Source organism: Mercenaria mercenaria, chromosome 11, assembly GCF_021730395.1.
Source record: "Mercenaria mercenaria strain notata chromosome 11, MADL_Memer_1, whole genome shotgun sequence".
Lineage (NCBI taxonomy): Eukaryota > Metazoa > Mollusca > Bivalvia > Venerida > Veneridae > Mercenaria > Mercenaria mercenaria.
In genome coordinates, this window is record NC_069371.1 from 82,203,256 (window position 1) to 82,224,248 (window position 20,993).

At 35.2% G+C, this 20,993-nt stretch overlaps 1 protein-coding gene across 1 annotated transcript in view; it reads right to left on the reverse strand.

The window, feature by feature from the left end:
- LOC128546844 (speckle targeted PIP5K1A-regulated poly(A) polymerase-like) overlaps window positions 1-20,605 on the reverse strand; it is a 32,970-nt gene extending 12,365 nt beyond the window's left edge. Inside the window, exons 1-5 of the mRNA XM_053518242.1 lie at window positions 20,311-20,605; window positions 6,060-6,250; window positions 3,806-3,919; window positions 3,322-3,445; window positions 1,643-1,830 (exon numbers count right to left, since the gene is read on the reverse strand). Of these exons, the coding sequence (XP_053374217.1) occupies window positions 1,643-1,830; window positions 3,322-3,445; window positions 3,806-3,919; window positions 6,060-6,250; window positions 20,311-20,365 (672 nt within the window). The 5' untranslated portion in view covers window positions 20,366-20,605. The remainder of the gene's footprint in view (window positions 1-1,642; window positions 1,831-3,321; window positions 3,446-3,805; window positions 3,920-6,059; window positions 6,251-20,310) is intronic.
- Window positions 20,606-20,993: the final 388 nt, after the last annotated feature.

The following is a 20,993-nucleotide window of genomic DNA, read 5'->3' on the forward strand; positions in this document are numbered from 1 at the left end:
TTGCATGTAAAACTTTAACCAGGATTTTCTAAGTCCAAAAGGGGGCATAATATGCCCTAAATACATGTCAGAGTTATGGGACTTGACCCAGTGAGGTTGGTAATTGATCTAGAAAAAGAAAAATTAAGTTTCAAATCTATATGCCTTTTGTTAATAGCTGTATGTACTTGCACGCATAACTTTAACCAGGATTTTCTAAGTCTAAAAGGGGGCATAATTTGGCTAAAATGCAGGTCCGATTTATGGGACTTGATGCTATCAACTAGTTTTATAGCCCCAAAGACAGATATTAAGTTTCAATTCAATATCTGCATTAGTTTTGGAGATAGTAACTTGCATGTAAAACTTTAACCAGGATTTTCTAAGTCCAAAAAGGGGCATAATTTGCTCAAAATACAAGTCAGAGTTATGGAACTTGACCCAGTGAGGTTGTTAATTGACTTGGAAAAAGAAAAAAGAAGTTTCAAAGCTATATGCCTTTAAATGATAGCTGTATGTACCTGCATGCAAAAACTTAACCAAGGTGTGACGCCGATGGCGACGCCAGGGTGAGTAGAATAGCTAGACTACTCTTTGAATAGTCGAGCTAAAAATTACAGAAATTTATCATTTCAATGTCAAGAGACACCATTCCAGTTAACAAATTTTGCTAGTTTCATTGTTAAAATTCAAGTCAGCTTGCATAAAATAACAACAATAAGTTCTTTTTACCTTATCTAAGAGGTCTGAATTAACATACTCTTAACTCCACAAAACTGCCATTTTTGGCTTAACTGCAAGATTTATTGCCAACAAAAGAAACTGATTTTATAGTAAATTAAAGTTTGTCAGTTTTTGAGTATGTTTGAAGTTTAAGGGTGCATCATTACAGTCTAATCACTGTCTCCATAAATCAGGCTGAAAAGGGAACCAGTAGCCTTATGGTTAAGGTGAATGCCACTCAATCCAAGTCATCTTGAGACCAATTGGGTTCACCTCCAATCCTTCCAATGATAACAGTAATCCAGGAAGCAGACTCAGGAGTGATTCAATCAAATAAGCCTGAATTTTTCATTACAATCAAGCTAAAACTAGAGATGCTTTTGAGAAAAGCGCATGCCTCCCACAACTGCCCCCTATGAAAAATGTCTACTTTCTCTAGATGGTTTAGTCAAGTGGACCAAATTAGATGGCTTGGACGAGTGGATCCAATCAGTAATTCAAGGGCCATAAGTCTAAAGTGTCTGAGCGGTTTTGGCTAGTTATCGAACTTGGCCTATACTTATGGTCAAACACATTTTGTTCAAGTCTGATGAAGATCGGATGAGAAATGTTCGACTTGAGTGCGGACAAGCTTTATGACAGACACACAGACTGGAGTAAATCAGTATAAATTGGCATAAACTGTGGTGACTGGGTTCCAGTTAAGTTTGGGACTCAAAAATCAGGTCTTTGTTAAGTTAAGGGGTCAAGAATCTTAATGTTATTGAGTCTACAAAAACTCCACAAGTAAGAATCATGAAGAAAAAATATTGTAGAGTCAGAGCCACTCAGACTAACTGATAGAACCGAAATTAAAATTAAAATAATGCTGTAAACTTTCTTTTCCTAAACACATGCATTAATTACACTCTTAAACTTCTAAATGAGACCAGTTTCTCACCCCTTTCACTTTCATAAGTTTCTCAATCAGCTCCTCGTGGTAGTACTGTTCTATCTGATCTTCAACATTTGCTTTTTTCTTCTTGCTGGAACCCGGCTCCTGATCATCATAATAGCCCTGGTCATACATTGGACCTGGACCATAGTTACCCTGGTATCCTCCCCGGCCCATACCATAGCCACCACGACCTGAATAAACAACAATTTTATCAAAGTTCTTGTTGTACATATAGTACTCCTCTTACATTTACAAACTATCTTAAAAATAAAGACAGAAAAGGAAACACATGGAAGTTTCTTTCCCTAATCTGACCATAATAGCTCTAGCTGCTATGAATATCCAAGTACTCAGATATCAACCAGTTAAATCTGAAAATTGAGTATGAATATAATAACTTACCACTGAGATCAATGAAACGAAATCTTTGTGAAGTATTAACATAATTAATTCCCATTCAAGAAGCTATATAACATTTAAGCAAATTTTTATGTGCACCATAATGTGCTACTATCCAATATATTGGCTTAACATATGGCAAGTACATGTAAACAGAATATAAGTTATGTTAAGGAAAAAGTGTTGTGTTTTCTAGTAGAAAATATCGAAATGTGTGAAAAATTATTTGAATTGTATTACTCAAATTTCTTCAAAATATTTAAATTAAAAAAAAATGATAATCTTATTTTCAACAAAGTTTTAAGTTTTGTAAGTTGAAAATAGAAGAATACTGCTAATCATACAGCATCATTATAACAGTCTTCAAGCATTCCTGATTGTCAGTATCAAAATGCTCCCACAGCATCATTATAACAGTCTTCAGGCATTCCTGATTGTCAGTATCAAAATGCTCCCACAGCATCATTATAACAGTCTTCAAGCATTCCTGATTGTCAGTATCAAAATGCTCCCACAGCATCATTATAACAGTCTTCAGGCATTCCTGATTGTCAGTATCAAAATGCTCCCACAGCATCATTATAACAGTCTTCAGGCATTCCTGATTGTCAGTATCAAAATGCTCCCACAGCATCATTATAACAGTCTTCAGGCATTCCTGATTGTCAGTATCAAAATGCTCCCACAGCATCATTATAACAGTCTTCAAGCATTCCTGATTGTCAGTATCAAAATGCTCCCACAAAATCTTCATCTTTCATTTTTTTTTTGTTGGGTTAAACGTCGCACCATCTTTCTTTAGCCACATGTACACATTATTTATCAAGATTAATTTTTATGGTTCTTAATGTTTTGATGACAGAATTTCTGTTCTTGTATTTTTAACTAGAATTGTGTATTAGATGAAACAATACACATTTATGTTAGCATGATCTGTTCATTGTTTATTTTAAACAATAACATTAATTAATTATTACTTAAGGTCAAAGATACATACACAATCAACTAAATTTTAGTTAAGTGTGTCTGTATCTTTCATGTAATGAGATTCTTGATATGTTTATTGTTGGCTCTGATTAGTGGAACAGATCAGATTGCCCGAAGATATACAGCCACACTGACTATATGGCCAGACTTTTAAAAAAAAGAAGTTTTTTTTAATTCAAACAAAATCTTTACCAAGTTTTGCAAGGCATGAACTTTTGTCAGAATGTGACCTAAACAAACAGGCCAAATGCCCATTGAGGTCTCAATATGACATGTACATAATTATGTATACATACCAGGACCTGGCCCGGGGCCTGGGCCTCCTCTCCCTCTCATCATTGGTCCCATCCCAAGGCTTCCACCGCCTCTAAACTGCTGGTACCCGTGCTGATACCTATTTGTGGCTGGTTGGCCAGGAACCTTCAAAAATGAAACAAAATGTAAGTCAACAAATTAACTGGCAACTTAGTTTCTTATTTATTTGGAGCAAACTAATAACATTCAAAGTCTGAATACTAACACACCTTTTTAAAAGTGTAGTAAACATGGTAAAGCTTAAACAGTAATTTTCATTGAAACTAATCAAGCCCTATCACTAAGCCACTACTGTGGTTACACATCTGGAAGTTCAAACCATCTCTATTAAATAATTATTAGAGACGTCCAACCATAAGATTTATTGGAGATACACTGTGTACAGACAGAACGGATAACGGCAAATGTGTAAGCCTTGGCTAGAAAAATTCTGAGCGGGCAAAAATAAAAGAAATCTATTTTTACCTCAACTTCTCTAGATTTCACAATTAAGTTCTGGCTGTTCAGCTTGTGATTATTTTGTTGCAGGACATAATCAGCCGTGTCTGCACTATTGAACTCGATGATAGCATATAAATTCTGAAATAATCATGTTGACAGATGGTTATTGTTGTCATTCAATTACATTTGTACTTCAAACTGGAACTGGGACTGTTTTTTGTATGGTAAAAATATTTTCATTAGAAGTTCCCTGAAAAATGGCCAATATAAAACTTAAACATTTTTCTGGTCAAATAAGGTTTATTCTCAGAATTTAGCATACATAAATCCACCAAAAAATCATTCTCAATCAGCATGTGTCAGTGAATACTGTCAATACAGATGTAAAATCTCTCTTGAGTTATATCACTTTCAAATGTTTAAAATTAAATGTTCTTTTAAAAAGTATCCATCTCCTTTTGCAATTACTATGTGATTGCCATCAAACTCATATTTATAAATTTTATGTGGTACTGAAAAATAAAACAAGAGGACCATGATGGTCCTGAATCGCTCACCTTCTCCACATGACCCAATTTTCATGAAGATTCATTGAAAAATATGGCTTCTAGAGAGGTCACAAGGTTTTTCTATTATCTGACTTAATGACCTAGTTTTTGAAGGCACATGACCCAGTTTTGAACTTGACCTAGATATTATCAAGGTGAACATTCTCACCAATTTTCATGAAGATCTCATGAAGAGTATGGCCTCTAGAGAGGTCACAAGGTTTTTCTATTTTTATACCTACTGACCTAGTTTTGACCACACATGACCCAGTTTCAAATTTTATCTAGATATCATGAAGGTGAACATTCAAACAAATTTTCATGAAGATCCATTGAAAAATATGGCCTCCAAAGTGGTCAAAAGGTTTTTCTATTTTTAGACCTACTGACCTAGTTTTTGACCGCAGTTGACCTAGTTTTGAACTTGACCTAGATATCACCAAGACGAATATTCAGACCAACTTTCATACAGATCCCATGAAAAATATGGCCTCTAGAGAGGTCACAAGGTTTTTGTATTATTTGACCTACTGACCTAGTTTTTGATTACACGTGACCCAGTTTCAAACTTGACCTAGATAATCAAGGTGAACATTCTGACCAATTTTCATGAAGATCCATTGAAAAATATGGCCTCTAGAGAGGTCGCAAGGTTTTTCTAGTTTTAGACCTACTGACCTAGTTTTTGACTGCAGTTGACCCAGTTTCGAACTTGACCTAGATATCATCAAGATGAACATTCAGACCAACTTTCATACAGATCCCATGAAAAATATGGCCTCTAGAGAGGTCACAAGGTTTTTCTATTATTTGACCTACTGACCTAGTTTTTAAAGGCACGTGACCCAGTTTCGAAACTGACCTAGATATCATCAAGGTGAACATTCTGACCAATTTTTATGAAGATCCATTGAAAAGTACGGCCTCTAGAGAGGTCAGAAGGTTTTTCTATTTTTAGACCTACTGACCTAGTTTTTGACCGCAGTTGACCCAGTTTCGAACTAGACCTAGATATCATCAAGATGAACATTCAAACCAACTTTCATACAGATCCCATGAAAAATATGGCCTCTAGAGAGGTCACAAGGTTTTTCTATTATTTGACCTACTGACCTAGTTTTTGACGGCACGTGACCCAGTTTTGAATTTGACCTAGATATCATTAAGGTGAACATTCTGACCAATTTTCATGAACATTCATTGAAAAGTATAGCCTCTAGAGAGGTCACAAGGTTTTTCTATTTTTAGACCTACTGACCTAGTTTTTGACTGCAGTTGACCCAGTTTCGAACTTGATCTAGATATCATCAAGATGAACATTCAGACCAACTTTCATACAGATCCTATGAAAAATATGGTCTCTAGAGAGGTCACAAGGTTTTTCTATTTTTAGACCTACTGACCTAATTTTTGACGGCACGTGACCCAGTTTCGAACCTGACCTAGATATCATCAAGGTGAACATTCTGACCAACTTTCATAAAGATCCCATGAAAAATGTGACCTCCAGAGTGGTCACAAGCAAAAGTTTATGGACGCACGCACAGGCGACGGACGCCGCGTGATCACAAAAGCTCACCTTGTCACTTTGTGACAGGTGAGCTAAAAACTCATAAATTTTACATAAGAAACACTTAGTCTAATGCATTTATATTTTGAATGTAAGGGAAGCTCTTGTTATCGAAATAAGATTCCCTATCGTTGTGAACATAGTAACAGTAAAAATGTACCTTTGGAGGAACAATGGTGACTTTTGTTACACGTCCAAACTGGGCAAAATATTGCCATAATTCTTGCTCTGTAGTGCCCATGGGGAAGTTGCGTACAAAGACACTGAGCCTGGCTGTCTCCTTCTTTTTGTCCCAGAACTGGAGAGCATTTTGATGCTTTTTTCCTTGTATATGCCATTTCATAGAATTGACTGAAAAATAAGTTGAAAGATTCTAATTTCACAAGTCAATACAACTTCATAAAAGATGCAGTTAAAACGCAGAAATGATAAGTCTATCCAAAGAGCTATAAAATAAATAGATCGGCAACCTGAAAGGCATATAAAGCAAATCTCGCCAACATCACGTGGGAACTGAATGAGATCTCGTTTTACCGGAATGAAAACAGACAGCAGAAGGATAAAAATTTGTGTCATGAAAAAATTTCTATCAGATCGTTTGTTTATAATGATAATGGTGTTTTTTAATGTTATTAGTATTTTCTACACGGGGAAGGAATGAATTGATGATTGCAAGTCTGAGAAATCAACAGTTGTCGTTTGAAAATTGGACCCGATTCTGTTTATCAAGTGATCAAGTCAGCAAACGCTTCAATAAGATAACGGGGTGATATGAGTTTACGCGAGACTATCTCCTGTTGCCATTCTGTGTATTTCATACTTCTTTGGCCTATCTCAACAAACTGAAAACTAGAAAGGTGTCCATTAGACATGGATGCCCCCACCATGTGATCTTCGTATACTAGAGCTGTGTATCGGTTGGAATGATCAATACGATCTTTGTTTCAGTACAAACTGATCAATATTTGATATATAATATGATACTTTTATATTTAGAAGTATGTTTTCACCAAGTTACAACTTAAAATATGCTTTTTAAAAAACATGTATTATCCCAATAAATAGACTTCCGGTGACTCGAGGATTTTTTAAACATTAAATTGTGTAGATCTGCGACGTGTTGACTAGCCACTTTTGGAATCACAGGGTTACGATACTATTATCAAAGACAGCATAATTATACAAATTACAACTGGTCGCTAAATGTTTTATATTAAATTAACTAATGCCATATTTTTATCTACCCGAGACTTACAGCTGCAGGGCCCTCAATCGACTGTTTTTACCACCGAATTTCGGCTGCTTCCCCCACTAAAATAGTATTATTTTTTCCCCCTTACAGGGTTAAAATTCCCCCCTGAATGTCCTGGCCATGTTGAAAAAAATTTGATCAAAATCGGACAAGAAATAGCCAATTTATAGATAATTATCTGTATGTATATCACCAAATATTGCTTTAAAATTGTTTTTACCATAAGCTTAATATAAATATCAATGAAAATTTCTTAAGATATAGGTTGTCTGATAATTCCCCCGTTTGGCAAAATCAAAGCGAAATTCCCCCCGCCTGAGGGCTGCGGACCCCTTCCCCCAAAGTTGAGTGAGGGCCCTGAGCTGGAAGGCACTCATTTCCTGAGTGATATTTCATAAACTGGATGGGTTAGAGACTTGTGGTTAGTCTCATTTTGTAACTAAATACAGGGTCACACATTAAACCGGAATCCATCTAAAAGTTTTACGGAATACACTTTTACGGAATACACTTTCTATAACCGGAATACACCTGTATTTTTTTAATTAAAGGTATTTTTGAAGGTTTTTTGATATAATTCAATCATATATATCATAAATAATCAACATACCAAAGGAAAATACAATACGTTCACGCAAAACGATTTTATAAGAGATTGAAATAGTGAATGATAGATGTTTTGCCTTATTTCATATTATCAATATTTGGATTATGAAAATTTAGCTAGGGTTGCTACGATTATGAAAAAAGGTTTTCTGGTCATATTGTTTTAAATTAATAGTAAGGCCTAAAAAAAAAAATTCTTTGTTTCCGGTAACATGCTCAAAAAAATTAGGGTAGGTAGGTCGGAAAATTTTTTTATTAAGGGAGACTTTCCGGAAATTATTTTTGTGTTAAAAAATGATTCCAAATAAGGGGGCTATGCCTTTAGAGCATCAGTAAGTTGATTTCTAACATCACTGGCCATGTTTAAAGCATAAAAAGTGCAGTTTTGCAACTTTTTGTTATAAAGTTGAAAAATATATTCTCCAAGGCCATAAAAACATTTAGGGTCGGGCCAAAAATTTAGGGTAGGTCGGGATACCGGAAACAAACAATTTTTTTTTTACGCCTAACAGAGATATTTGACTTTATCAAAAATTTTAACAAAAAAATTCTAAGTTAAAAAGGGGCATAATTCTGTCAAATTAAAATCAGAGTTATGGGGATTGTTTCTCCTGGTGTAGACTTTGAGAGTAAATAACTATTTTGAGTTTCAAGTCAAAAGCTTTAATAGTAACAGAGATATTTGACTTTATCAAAAAATTTAACAAAAAATTCTAAGTTAAAAAGGGGCATAGTTCTGTCAAAATTCAAACCAGAGTTATGGGGATTGTTTCTCCTGGTGTAGATTTTGAGAGTAAATAACTATTTTGAGTTTCAAGTCAAAAGTTTTAATAGTAACAGAGATATTTGACTTTATCAAAAATTTAACAAAAAATTCTAAGTTAAAAAGGGGCATAATTCTATCAAAATTCAAACCAGAGTTATAGGGATTGTTTCTCCTGGTGTAGACTTTGATGGTTTATAAGTATTTTAAGTTTCAAGTCAATAGCTTTGATAGTAACAGAGATATTTTACTTTATCAAAAACTTTAACAAAAAATTCTAAGTTAAAAAGGGGCATAACTCTGTCAAAATTCAAATCAGAGTTATGGGGATTGTTTCTCCTAGTGTAGACTTTGATAGTAAATAAATATCTTAAGTTTCAAGTCAATAGCTTTGATAGTAACAGAGATATTTGACTTTATCAAAAACTGGACCAACGGCGACGCAGAGGCAGACGCCGACGCTGGGGCGAGTACAATAGCTCTACTTTTTCTTCGAAAAGTTGAGCTAAAAATAGTCAGCGCGACCGTTGTGCAGATAAAGAAATTTATCGGCAATATGGTCTTGCGGACAGCCTCGGCCAAATTACAAACTTCCCTACATAATTTGCAGTCAAGACCCATAAGACATAAATTAAAAATTTATTTGTTTGCCGCTTCCGCCCGACCCACTAGAATAGCGCCGGTCAAAAAAAATTTTGACCAAAAAAGTATGATCATTTTTTTTTATATTTCTGTCCATTAAATATTCTTTTTGTCAGTATCTTCTTGTTGAATTTGCAGTTTGGATCATGCTTTAAATTTCATTGAGAGCGTTGCTGATCGCCGAAAGAATTATGTCAATCAAGATGTCCTGACGTAATGGAATCGTGCCACCGATTATTTACTGTATCTTGCACTTGTGTAGATGTCGATAAAATCTGTGGAGACCGATTGATGACGTGTATTCAACTGGCATGTGACGTTTATAATACATTGACCTAGAACTCATGAATATTCCGTATGTTTCCGTAATTAATTTTCGGTGTCCGAACCTAAATAACGATAATCATTGAAAAAGCAATAAATTACATTTATTAATTAATATCGCATGTGCAGATCCATCTCGTTGTTGTAGGATCGAGTCCTCTGTGTTACCGTATCATTTCATATTTCATATGTTAACTTAACAGACGGGAAAATTGTCACGCTTTAATATCATGATTTTCGTTCATTTTCATGAAAAACTACTCTACTATTCAACATAAATATTTTTCTTCATGCATAATAGTTCCGCAAAACCGTTCTACGAAATGTCCACTAAAATCTTCAGGAGTTGGACAAGTGTTTTGTTCATTAAATGGACAATTCAAGAAACTGTCACCTGTACACGAAAGAAATACAGGTAATATGGATACAATTACATTACATAGAATAAAAATGGATGGTCTGAGCTGAATTCGAACCCATGGTGACGTGCGTAAAAGCTGGACAGCTTACCACTATGCCAGCGTGCCATTGGTTAACAAATTTATATAGACATTTTCAGACAATAATTTCATATACTTGTAATGGTCAGGGTTTTCCTTGACGCACATTTTTGTGCGTTTTAGCACACTGATTTTCAAAATGACCCTCAAAATAATTCTGAACGCGTCATTGGTGGCGTAACTCAACTACTGGCCGAAATTTTGGCGAAGCGAATTTTCGTACCCAATATTGTAAGTAAGTACCGATTCGCGCGTATGTATGAAGTAGTAAAGGTAGACTGCGTTCTAGGTTTAATTATTGGCTCAATATCGACGTCTCTTTATACAGTAAACTATGGGCGGCGGTTACCGCCAAAATTAGTAAATATACAATCCATTCATAAACATGTCAATCAGTGCAGTGCATTTCAACGCCGTCTAGTCTAAAACTCCATCCCGTCCAATAAATTTGCATTCAACGCATTGTATTTTGAAACCATTTAACACAAAACTTCATTCCATCCATCCAAACATGGAACGATGCATTGAAAAACTTGTTGCGATGCACCGTACTATGAAATCATCCAACAAAACATGATACCATCCAGCTCAGTGTGAAGCCGTCTAACACAACATGAGTACGTGCAGTATAAAATGAAATGATTTATTACAATTTGACGCCATCTAATGCATGTTGAAACCGCTTTGTGTAATTAAGAGCGGTGTATAATAACTTGATGCCATGCAGTCCAATGTGAAGACGTTTAACGCAACATGAGTTCGCGCAGTGTAAAATGAAACGATTCATTAAAGCTTGGCGCCGTCTAATGCATACTGAAACCGTGTTGTGTGATTTGGAGCGGCGTATCAAAATTTGATGCCATGCAGCCAAATATGAAGCTGTTTAATGAAACACGAGTACGTGCATTGTAAAAGGTTAATAAGACAATCAGTTCATAAGTTTGCCCTGTTATAAATATAGATCCATAGACTGTCCACCTTAAATGAAATATTGTTTAAAATAGCATAAGATCTTCCGCCCCCCCCCCCCCCCCTACAACCCACACCACCCCCGAAAAACCAACAAACAAACAAACAAACATGAGCTGTATAGTGAAGTACATGTAATTTAGACATACTGTCTAAAAACATAAACATGCTTACATTGATAATATATGATTAATAATTAACTCGGGAGATTTTAGTGTTTGTTAATTTTGTCATTATTATTTCTATTACTGAGTCTGTTGTGAGAAGCATACTTCTCACAAAGCTTAAACTAAGAAGAAAGATGTTTCACGAAAATAAGTCAGATAAATCGCAGGAACAGTGTCAAATTAAATGTTAGAATTTTACCACAAGGTCGGTTTTAGGACAAATTTTAAGATATTTTTATGTAAAACTGATCCAGAATCTATATAAAAGGGCAAACTTATGAAATAATAGTCTTATTAACCTTTTACAATGCACGTACTCGTGTTTCGTTAAACGGCTTCACATTTGGCTGCATGGCATCAAATTTTGATACGCCGCTCCAAATCACACAACACGGTTTCAGTATGCATTAGATGGCGCCAAGCTTTAATGAATCGTTTCATTTTACACTGCGCGAACTCATGTTGCGTTAAAACTTCTTCACATTGTGTTAGACGGCTTCACATTGAGCTGGATGGTATCATGTTTTGTTGGATGATTTCATAGTACAATGCATCGTTCCATGTTTAGATGGATGGAATGAAGTTTTGTGTTAATACAATGCGTTGAATGCAAATTTATTGGACGGGATTGAGTTTTAGACTAGATGGCGTTGAAATGCACTGCACTGATTGACTTGTTTATGAATGGATTGTATATTTACTAATTTTGGCGGTATCCGCCGCCCATAGTAAACCATTAAAAAAATGGTGCATCAAAACTGCACGTGCCTTCGTCTTCCATATTGACTGCGTGCTTACAGAAAATTTAGTATTTGCGTTATATTTTCGTGTCAGCAGCTATGTTGAAATTTTCATGGAATTGTTAACAAAACATTCTACAACCAAATGAAAGCTTGAATTTATTTCGTTTCTGTAGGCCAGTGGATGTCTCTGAAATGGTTGAGTTTATATTTTTCATCCGAGTTCTTAATATTTCATTGATGTGTTCAGCTTCCAAAAAAGAAAGGATGTTAATGTTTAAACAGCAACAGGCTGATAATGTCGATTCTTTCACTTATTTTGAAAAAATAAAATAAAATTCATAACTTTATCATGACATCAAGCATTCTAACTGACCAATCAGACAGCTACATTTTCAAGCATCTGCCAGTTTCCACTTGGGTAAAAAAGTATTTTTTACAAAAGGAACATATAGTGACTTCAGAAACTAGAGCTATCACTAAAGGTGATGAATGTACCCCCCGCATGCACTGACACAGTACATTGCAATTTGACGCACACAAGATTGCATCATTATGTGGACTGTATGTATATAGACTGTATGTATACAGTATAGTAACAAAAAACAAAGTCCCATAACTATGCAGAATATTTATCTAAAAGAACGTAACATGCACCATGCACAACTAGGGTTGGTACTGATCACTTGTGTGAAGTTTCATTAAATTGTGTGCAAGGGTTCGGAAGATTAGGGGCGCACAAGATTGCATATGCAGACTGTATGTACATAGTATGTTTACAAGAAACAAAGTTCCATAACTCTGCAGAATATTTATCTAAAAGAATGTAACATGCACAATGCACAACTAGGGTTGGTACTGATCACTTGTGTGAAGTTTCATTAAACTGTGTGCAAGGGTTCGGAAGATTAGGCGCGCACAAGATTGCATATGCAGACTGTATGTACATAGTATGTTAACAAAAAACAAAGTGCCATAACTCTGTAATTTTTTTTTTAAAGACCCTAACATATCCCATGCACAACTACTGTTGTTACTGATCACTTGTGTGAAGTTTCATTAAATTGTGTCAAGGGGATGAGGAGAGATGGTGCGCACAAGATTGTGTCTATGTATATAGTATAGTAACAAAAAACAAAGTCCCGTAACTCTGCAATTTTTTTTTCTGAAAGAACCTAACATGCCCCATGCACAACTACTGTTGTTACTGATCACTTGTGTGAAGTTTCATTAAATTGTGTCAAGGGGATCAGGAGAGATGGTGCACACAAGATTGTGTCTACAGACAGACAGACAACCTGAAACCAGTATACCCCTCCTTACAACTTTGTTGTTCGGGGGGTGGGGGGGGGTACAATAAACATCATCTTTTTCAGAAGTCAAATTAGATTTTTGACGAATATGCCCGAGACCATGCTACAAAGTACAAAACTTTCATTGAAAAATTATGTGGATTTAATACTTTGATCATTGTTGATTTTAGTTTAAAGTTTGAAATTTTAGACAAAGAGTCTATGATAAAGTCTGAGTAAAATGTACCCAAGTGAAATTAGTATCATTCTGCTATGTTTTGGACATGAAAATCAGTCGGTGTAAACACCCCGGGACCCCCAGGGATACCTTTATCTTATAGAAAGCTTTGAATTTAATTGTTTTTATTGCAGCTTTATCATATTAAGCAATAGAGTATGTATATAGCTGTATCATAAGTAGAAAACTCATAACACAAACCCCGGGACACCTGATTTTTCTTTGCGATTACAGGGATAAACTGCATACACTGGGACACCTTAAGAAAGCTTGCAAATACTTATTCTGTTATGAAGATGTACTTATTTCTTAAATAAATAAAGCATAAATTTAAGAATATTCTAAGTAGGCTATACTGCTCATAATGCATACCCCGGGATGCCTGTTTCGTCACTGTTACGCAGTATGTGATTCTCGAATGAATCAGGCACCTGGTGTTCGTGTTATGAGTCTGCTACTTAGGATACACCTATATAAATGCTCAAATTATCTCTAAGCATGGAAAACATGCAACAAAAAAGTTAACAAGGCAGTCTGAAAGACAGCTAAATCCTCCGCCATTGTTATGGATAGTGAAAGGGTAAACCTTTGACCTTGAACTGATATGGCTGACTCATGAATTCTGCACAACGTCTTGATGAGGTGATCATTTGACCCAAGTTTCATGAAAATCCTTCAAGGGGTTTAGGAGATACAGAGCTCAAACCTTTGACCTTGAGTTGTGACCTTGACCTTGAGTTGACATGGCTGACACATGAGCTCTTGATGAGGTGATCATTTGACCCAAGTTTGATGAAAATCCTTCAAGGGGTTTAGGAGATACAGTGTGGACACAAAATGGAAGGCTCAAACCTTTGACCCTAAACTGTGACCTTGACCTTGAGCCAGCATGGCTGACTCATAAGTTCTGCACATCGTTTTGATAAAGTGATCATTTGACCCAAGTTTTATAAAATTCCTTGAAGGGGTTTAGGAGAAATAGAGCGGACACGAAATGGAAGGCTAAAACCTTTGACCTTGAGTTGTGACCTTGACCTTGACCCGGCATGGCTGAGTCATGAGTTCTGCACATCGCCTTGATGAGGTGATCATTTGACCCAAGTTTGATGAAAATCCTTCAAGGGGTTAAGGAGATATAAAGCGGACACAAAATGGAAGGCTCAAACCTTTGACCCTCAGCTGTGACCTTGACCTTGAGCCGGCATGGCTGACTCATGCAGGGTGGCCACCAAAAATTTGAAGTAAATTTCCCTGATAATTCCCTGAATTTTCCCTGACAGGATAGTCAGTTTCCCTGATACTTTGCTCGGCGTAGCAACAATTGTGAATATAAATGTAGTAATATTATGGTCTCCATCCTCCCCTTCTAGCCATACCTTCTCCACCAATAAACTTGTTTATTTTACATCTATTTTATATACATATGAAATTATATTTATTTATTATATTTTGAAAATATATTCATTATTTATTTTATTTTCAGAATCCTGTTTGAATAACCAATTATATAGGTAATTTAAGATCTCACTGAGCAACTTCAGTAAGAGTAGTAAGCATGGTAAGTAACAACTCAAAACAGCTCAAAAAAGAAAACTTCAATACTTCAGCAGCAATGACTTACATTTCACATACATGTACATACCATTATTTATTTTGTAACTTGTTGTGATACTAATTCCAGTGTCTTTTATTGCCTATAACATTGATTATTCAAATTAACAATGTGATTACAGCTTTAATCAGTTATCATGTTTTAATGTAAATGAACTGAGCCCGATTTTCAACATTCTCCTTTACAATGCCACAAAGACACTACAATCTTCATAATCATACTGCATATTAAAGCAGAAGGTTACAAATAAAATTAAGCCTTTAAGCATTACAAATATATAACTTTCTAAACATAATCAATGTTCTACATCACAAACATTCAAGCCATTCAGGTTTCTAACAAGCTATACTCACAAAACTACCAGTAACTGCAGTTTTCACTTTGATTTTAAAACACTATTAATGTTAGTACAATTATGTAAATCAAAACAGGATGTTACGTATACACATAAACAATCCAGCACTTTAGTTTCTAATATGAGGCAGTGGGAAATAACTTTTCCTGCAGTTTTAACTTAAAAAGAAAAATATTAAATCTAGACAAACGGTCTTCAAGATTTGACATAAAAGTTTCTTCGAAAATGAATTAGTCCATTAAATTAGCATACAACTGTCAACACCTCCTTGCATTCATAACAATAATTTCATCTTTCTGGTAAACTGAGTTTAAAACTCAAGTCATGACATGGGACACCAGCATAATGACTTTGTGGCCAGTATGGATTAAACAAGAGCTGTCAGTGGACAGCGCGCTCGACTATTCTCAGTGCTTGATAGTATAATATAAGCAATGAGTAAAAACTTTAACATCACAATAAGCATATTCTAAGTCGAAAAGGGGCCATAATTAGTCAAAATGCTTGACAGAGTTGCCTCCTCCTTTTTACAGACTGGGGTCATGATGGTAAGCAAGTATGCAAAATATGAAAGCAATATCTCAATGGACTTTGAAAATATTTGGGGTTGTATGCAAACTTTAACATTTATTCTAAGTCGAAAAGGGGCCATAATTCAGTCAAAATGCTTGATAGAGTTGCTTCCTCCTTTTTACAGACTGGGGTCATGATGGTAAACAAGTATGCAAAATATGAAAGCAATATCTCAATGGACTTTGAAAATATTTGGGGTGGTATGCAAACTTTAACATTTATTCTAAGTCGAAAATGGGCCATAATTCAGTCAAAATGCTTGATAGGGTTACCTCCTCCTTTTTACAGACTGGGGTCATGATGGTAAACAAGTATGCAAATATGAAAGCAATATCTCAATGGACTTTGAAAATATTTGGGGTGGTATGCAAACTTTAACATTTATTCTAAGTCAAAAAGGGCCCATAATTCAGTCAAAATGCTTGATAGAGTTGCCTCCTCCTTTTTACAGACTGGGGTCATGATGGTTAATAAGTATGCAAAATATGAAAGCAATATCTCAATCATCAATGGACTTTGAAAATATTTGGGGTGGTACGCAAACTTTAACATTTATTCTAAGTCAAAAAGGGGCCATAATTCAGTCAAAATGCTTGACAGAGTTGCCTCCTCCTTTTTACAGACTGGGGTTATGATGGTAAACAAGTATGCAAAATATGAAAGCAATATCTCAATGGACTTTGAAAATATTTGGGGTGGTACGCAAACTTTTAACATTCGTGTGACGCTCACGCTCAAGTCGATGCCGGGGCGAGTAGGATAGCTCCCCTATTCTTCAAATAGTCGAGCTTAAAAGCCTGTACTCTGATCAGGAACCACCCTGTTCATTTTAACTTTATAGACATGGCTGTTACAGTTAATGTGCACAAACAAACAACATGGATCCTGATCAGACTACACAGAATGTACAGGCTAGTCTTGATTCCATTACTGGTTTCAAAGTCAAAGAGTTTTCTCATGGAGCTGCTAATTTTATGGTTTTAAAAATACATTTCATTATTATGCTATTCAAGACTAATGTAAATGTTTGTTAATAACTAGCAAACTACTACCAATACACAGGTACTTCTAATGCATGATTCAAATGTTGGTATACATTTTGTTAATGTCAGTAATGTACTGACACTCAATTCATTTTAGTTTTTAGTTGTGTAACAACTTCTGCTTGCTTTCAAAGTACAATGTATTAGTATTTGAGCTCTGGGGCAATGGTTACTCAATTCCATTTTAGCTTCTCTCCATTTTAGAAACAAAAACTTATCTCTTATAGTTGATGAATAACAGTTTTAGAATCATCAAACAGTGAGTGCATTTGCTAAGTATAGATATATAAATGTAACTATTATGAAGAAGAGAAACCACCAGTAGCCAAGACATAATTATACAGTCTTTTAAATTTTTTCTTTCAATTTTTGAAAAAATCCCTGATAATTCCCTGATTTTTTCAAAATTTTCAAATTCCCTGAATTTTCCATGCAGGGAATTTTTTTTAGCCTTTTTCCCTGTTTTCCAGAGTCGGTGGCCACCCTGTCATGAGTTCTGCACATCGTCTTGATGAGGTGATCATTTGACCCAGGTTTGATGAAAATCCTTCAAGGGGTTTAGGAGATATGGAGCGGACATGAAAGTGTTACGGACAGACGGACGGACGGAGACCATTCCTATAACCCCCACCACTTGTGGCGGGGGATTAAAAAAATTCAAAACTTTCTATGTAAAATAAACGTATCCCGGGGTGATTAACCCGACCCCATGAATATTATGAATTGGAAGTGTCTAGCCATCCGGTAACCGGACGCCTAGCCTGCGTTCTAGTCGTCCGGTAACCGGACGCCTAGCAAATCCTCAGGGGATTTTCTAGTCGTCCAGTAATTGATTTCCTAATGAATAAGACACGATTTTATAAAGTTTTAATGTTATTTACTTAAGATATCGATACTTATCTGCAAACAAAATTTTATGTGAATACATATTAATTATACAGATTTACAATAAATCACTGCATTATTCAGCCGATAAAATGGAAGTTTGCCGAACTCATTATAATGGCGCAGTGTTTTCCCTTGTCTTTTGAAAGTAAGGGTCATTGTGACCCCCGTGGTTTCACATCTGGGGGTCATTTCCAAATTTTGGGGGTCATATAGATATACTAAAATTATTATTTTGAATAAAACTTTGTTTTACTTATACTAGTGATTATACAGATTGAACTTAAGTCTTTCCTCATATTTGTCACTGGATAAAATGGTAAAACCAGCTGATGTTTGAATTTTATTTATATATGTGCTAAAATAGGTTTTAGTACTTTTTACCAGGCAGTGTTATAGTAGAAACAGGTGATCTGAGCCACTTGGTCCTAATGTACTTGCTGCCGACGATGTCAAAAGCATCGTCAGCTTGCTTTGCTTTTGAGCTATTTTTTAGTAAACAGCAGACTGGTACTACTGGTAGTAGTAGCGAGCAGCAATAACAACTGTTACAAAGTGTTAATCAGTCAAAGTATCAGACTGGGTATTAAATCTGTGAAATGTGAATCGACGCAAATACAGAAAATTTGTGACACAGTCTGCATATAATTACGAAACTGAAAGTACATTTTCAGAAAATCGCTCTTTGTAAACAAAATTGGCCTGATTTAGATTTTCAAGAAATTGCGTCCACTGTGACGCACAGAATTTATTTTTACGGGTCATTTGTCAGAAAAGTGCGTCTATGACGCAGGATTTGTGCGTCAGGGAAAACCCTGATGGCGAGATCGACGTGTCGTCACTTATCAAAATCTGTTCATCTGGAGGCTTTTATGGGATCGGAATTTTTAAATTTTAACAACTTTTTCACTGGATTTTCAAAATTAAAACAGTTTTGAAATACTTTCAATTTTCATATTTTAGTATTCAAATATTTTTTAATGAATAACTGTTTTAAATGACATCTAATTTCAAAAGTGCCAGTGTGATGTTCAAAACTTTAAGAAAAACAGAAGTTAAAAAATATATAATTATAGATTTGTGTTTTAATAATTAAAGTTTAGGCCGATAGAAAAACATCACTTTTTACAAAAATAGCATTATAGACATTCGGCAATCAATGTTTTATCATTTCTAAAAACAGAATATCAACGGCTATGTAAACAAACACGATCTCTTACGTTTAATCGACTGAAAAATCAGATAAGTATTGATATTTTAAGTAAATAGTAAGTAAGTAAGTAAGTAAGTAACGACTTTATTTAAAGTGGATAACATATACGGCATTGGATACATTTTTCAAAACCGATTAACAATATGGTCCACTGTATACAATGTATAACTATGTACAGAACATCAAACATACATGTAATAAACTATATACAGATATAACAAACCTGAAAGGACATTTAAGGTGATGTCACTTTCTGAATTTCCGGTGAATAACAAAAAACCAAAGAATATTCAGTTCTTTCCAAAAACTGTTATATTATGATTCAACCAAATAGTTTCCATTGTCTACCAGAAAGGAACAATTCTTATATCTTAATATTGAGATTTGATACCTTTATAACAGACAGTAAACTAAAACAATAGACATTCATATGTGACGTCGGTGAGCTCAACAAAGCAATTTCAGGCACAAATATTAATGTGGAATGTAAAGTAAGTTACACACTACAATATCCGTCCAAGATACTTTCAAAAACAATGCATTTGCAGAATAGAGAGATAAAAGTAATTTTGACAGCTCGTGAAAACTAATGACAAATTTTGACAGGTATATGATGACTCATGACCTAATTAATTTTTTCCTGTTATTTCTAACTTCCAGTTTGATTTTCATAAAATGGGTATTCTTTATTGTAGCTTACAACTCATACATTAAAATAATAAAAGAATATATTGTTACCTCACTGTCGTTTTGTCTATCCATCTCTCGTACGAATTCCTATTGTTTCAGTCATTTGTCAGTAATTAGAGCAACTCACAGTGTTGCAATCATACAAAACACACCCCTTATTTTCACATAGATATTGAGGATTTATCTAATAAGCACATGTATTGGAAACACAATTTCAATATCGACTGTGTATTGTAATAATGCTAAACTATCTCAGCCGTGACATCTCCTTAAAACTATATAAAATCATTACTTATTCATTAAGAAATCAATTACAGGGCGACAAGAAAATCCCCTGAGGATCTGCTAGTCGTCCGGTAACCAGACTAGAACGCAGGCTAGGCATCCGGTTACCGGACGGCTAGACACTTCCTTATGAATTACCGACCTACCAACGCAGTCCTTAAAGTATACTGGGTCAGAAGCGGCAAACAAACATAATTTTAAGGGTGGCCTAAAAGATATTCAAAACAGGCAAATACTACTACACCCTAGTACCCTTACTTACAATTTGGCAACTGTGCATTGCAAACTTCGCAGTGTAGTACGCCTTGCTGGTTCATAATTTCTAACCTCGAAAGGGGTCACGTGGGCCGGTGCCGGGTGTACAAGTAAACTTTAGAACTATCCGAGTAAAATCGAATAAATCTACTACAAAATTTTGACAATAAAGTGGATTAATCTGTTTTGTTCTTGCACCAGAACTAATTCGTAAACTGGGGCAAACTGAGTTTCCTTTCTCCTCCGACAACTTTCTTTTCAACACGCCATTTTTTGAAGCTTCTAATCCAATGCCGAACACCGTTCAACTTTGTTGTCATCATCTTGAATGTATCAAGGGAGGTAACTAGATGCACGGATTGGGACTAGTATGTAGGTTGAACACCATTAATAAAATCTGTAAAAGATCCTTAATTTGGAAGCAAAGAATGCAACCAACCATTAAATCGAGCTATTGTTGTTGTAATGGTCACTCATTCATGAAATGTAGCTCCTCCCTCCTGCACCGCACTAGCGTATAGCGTGCCGGTTCTAAGAACGTATACATAGATAAGATAAGATAAGATAGATAAATTTTTATTTTGAGTCGGCAAGACAAGTAACAATACAACATAAGCACTCTAGGTGCTTTTGAACCGACTATATGTTAACAAATTAATAAGGAACAAAAGTAAAACAAGCTGTAAAAGA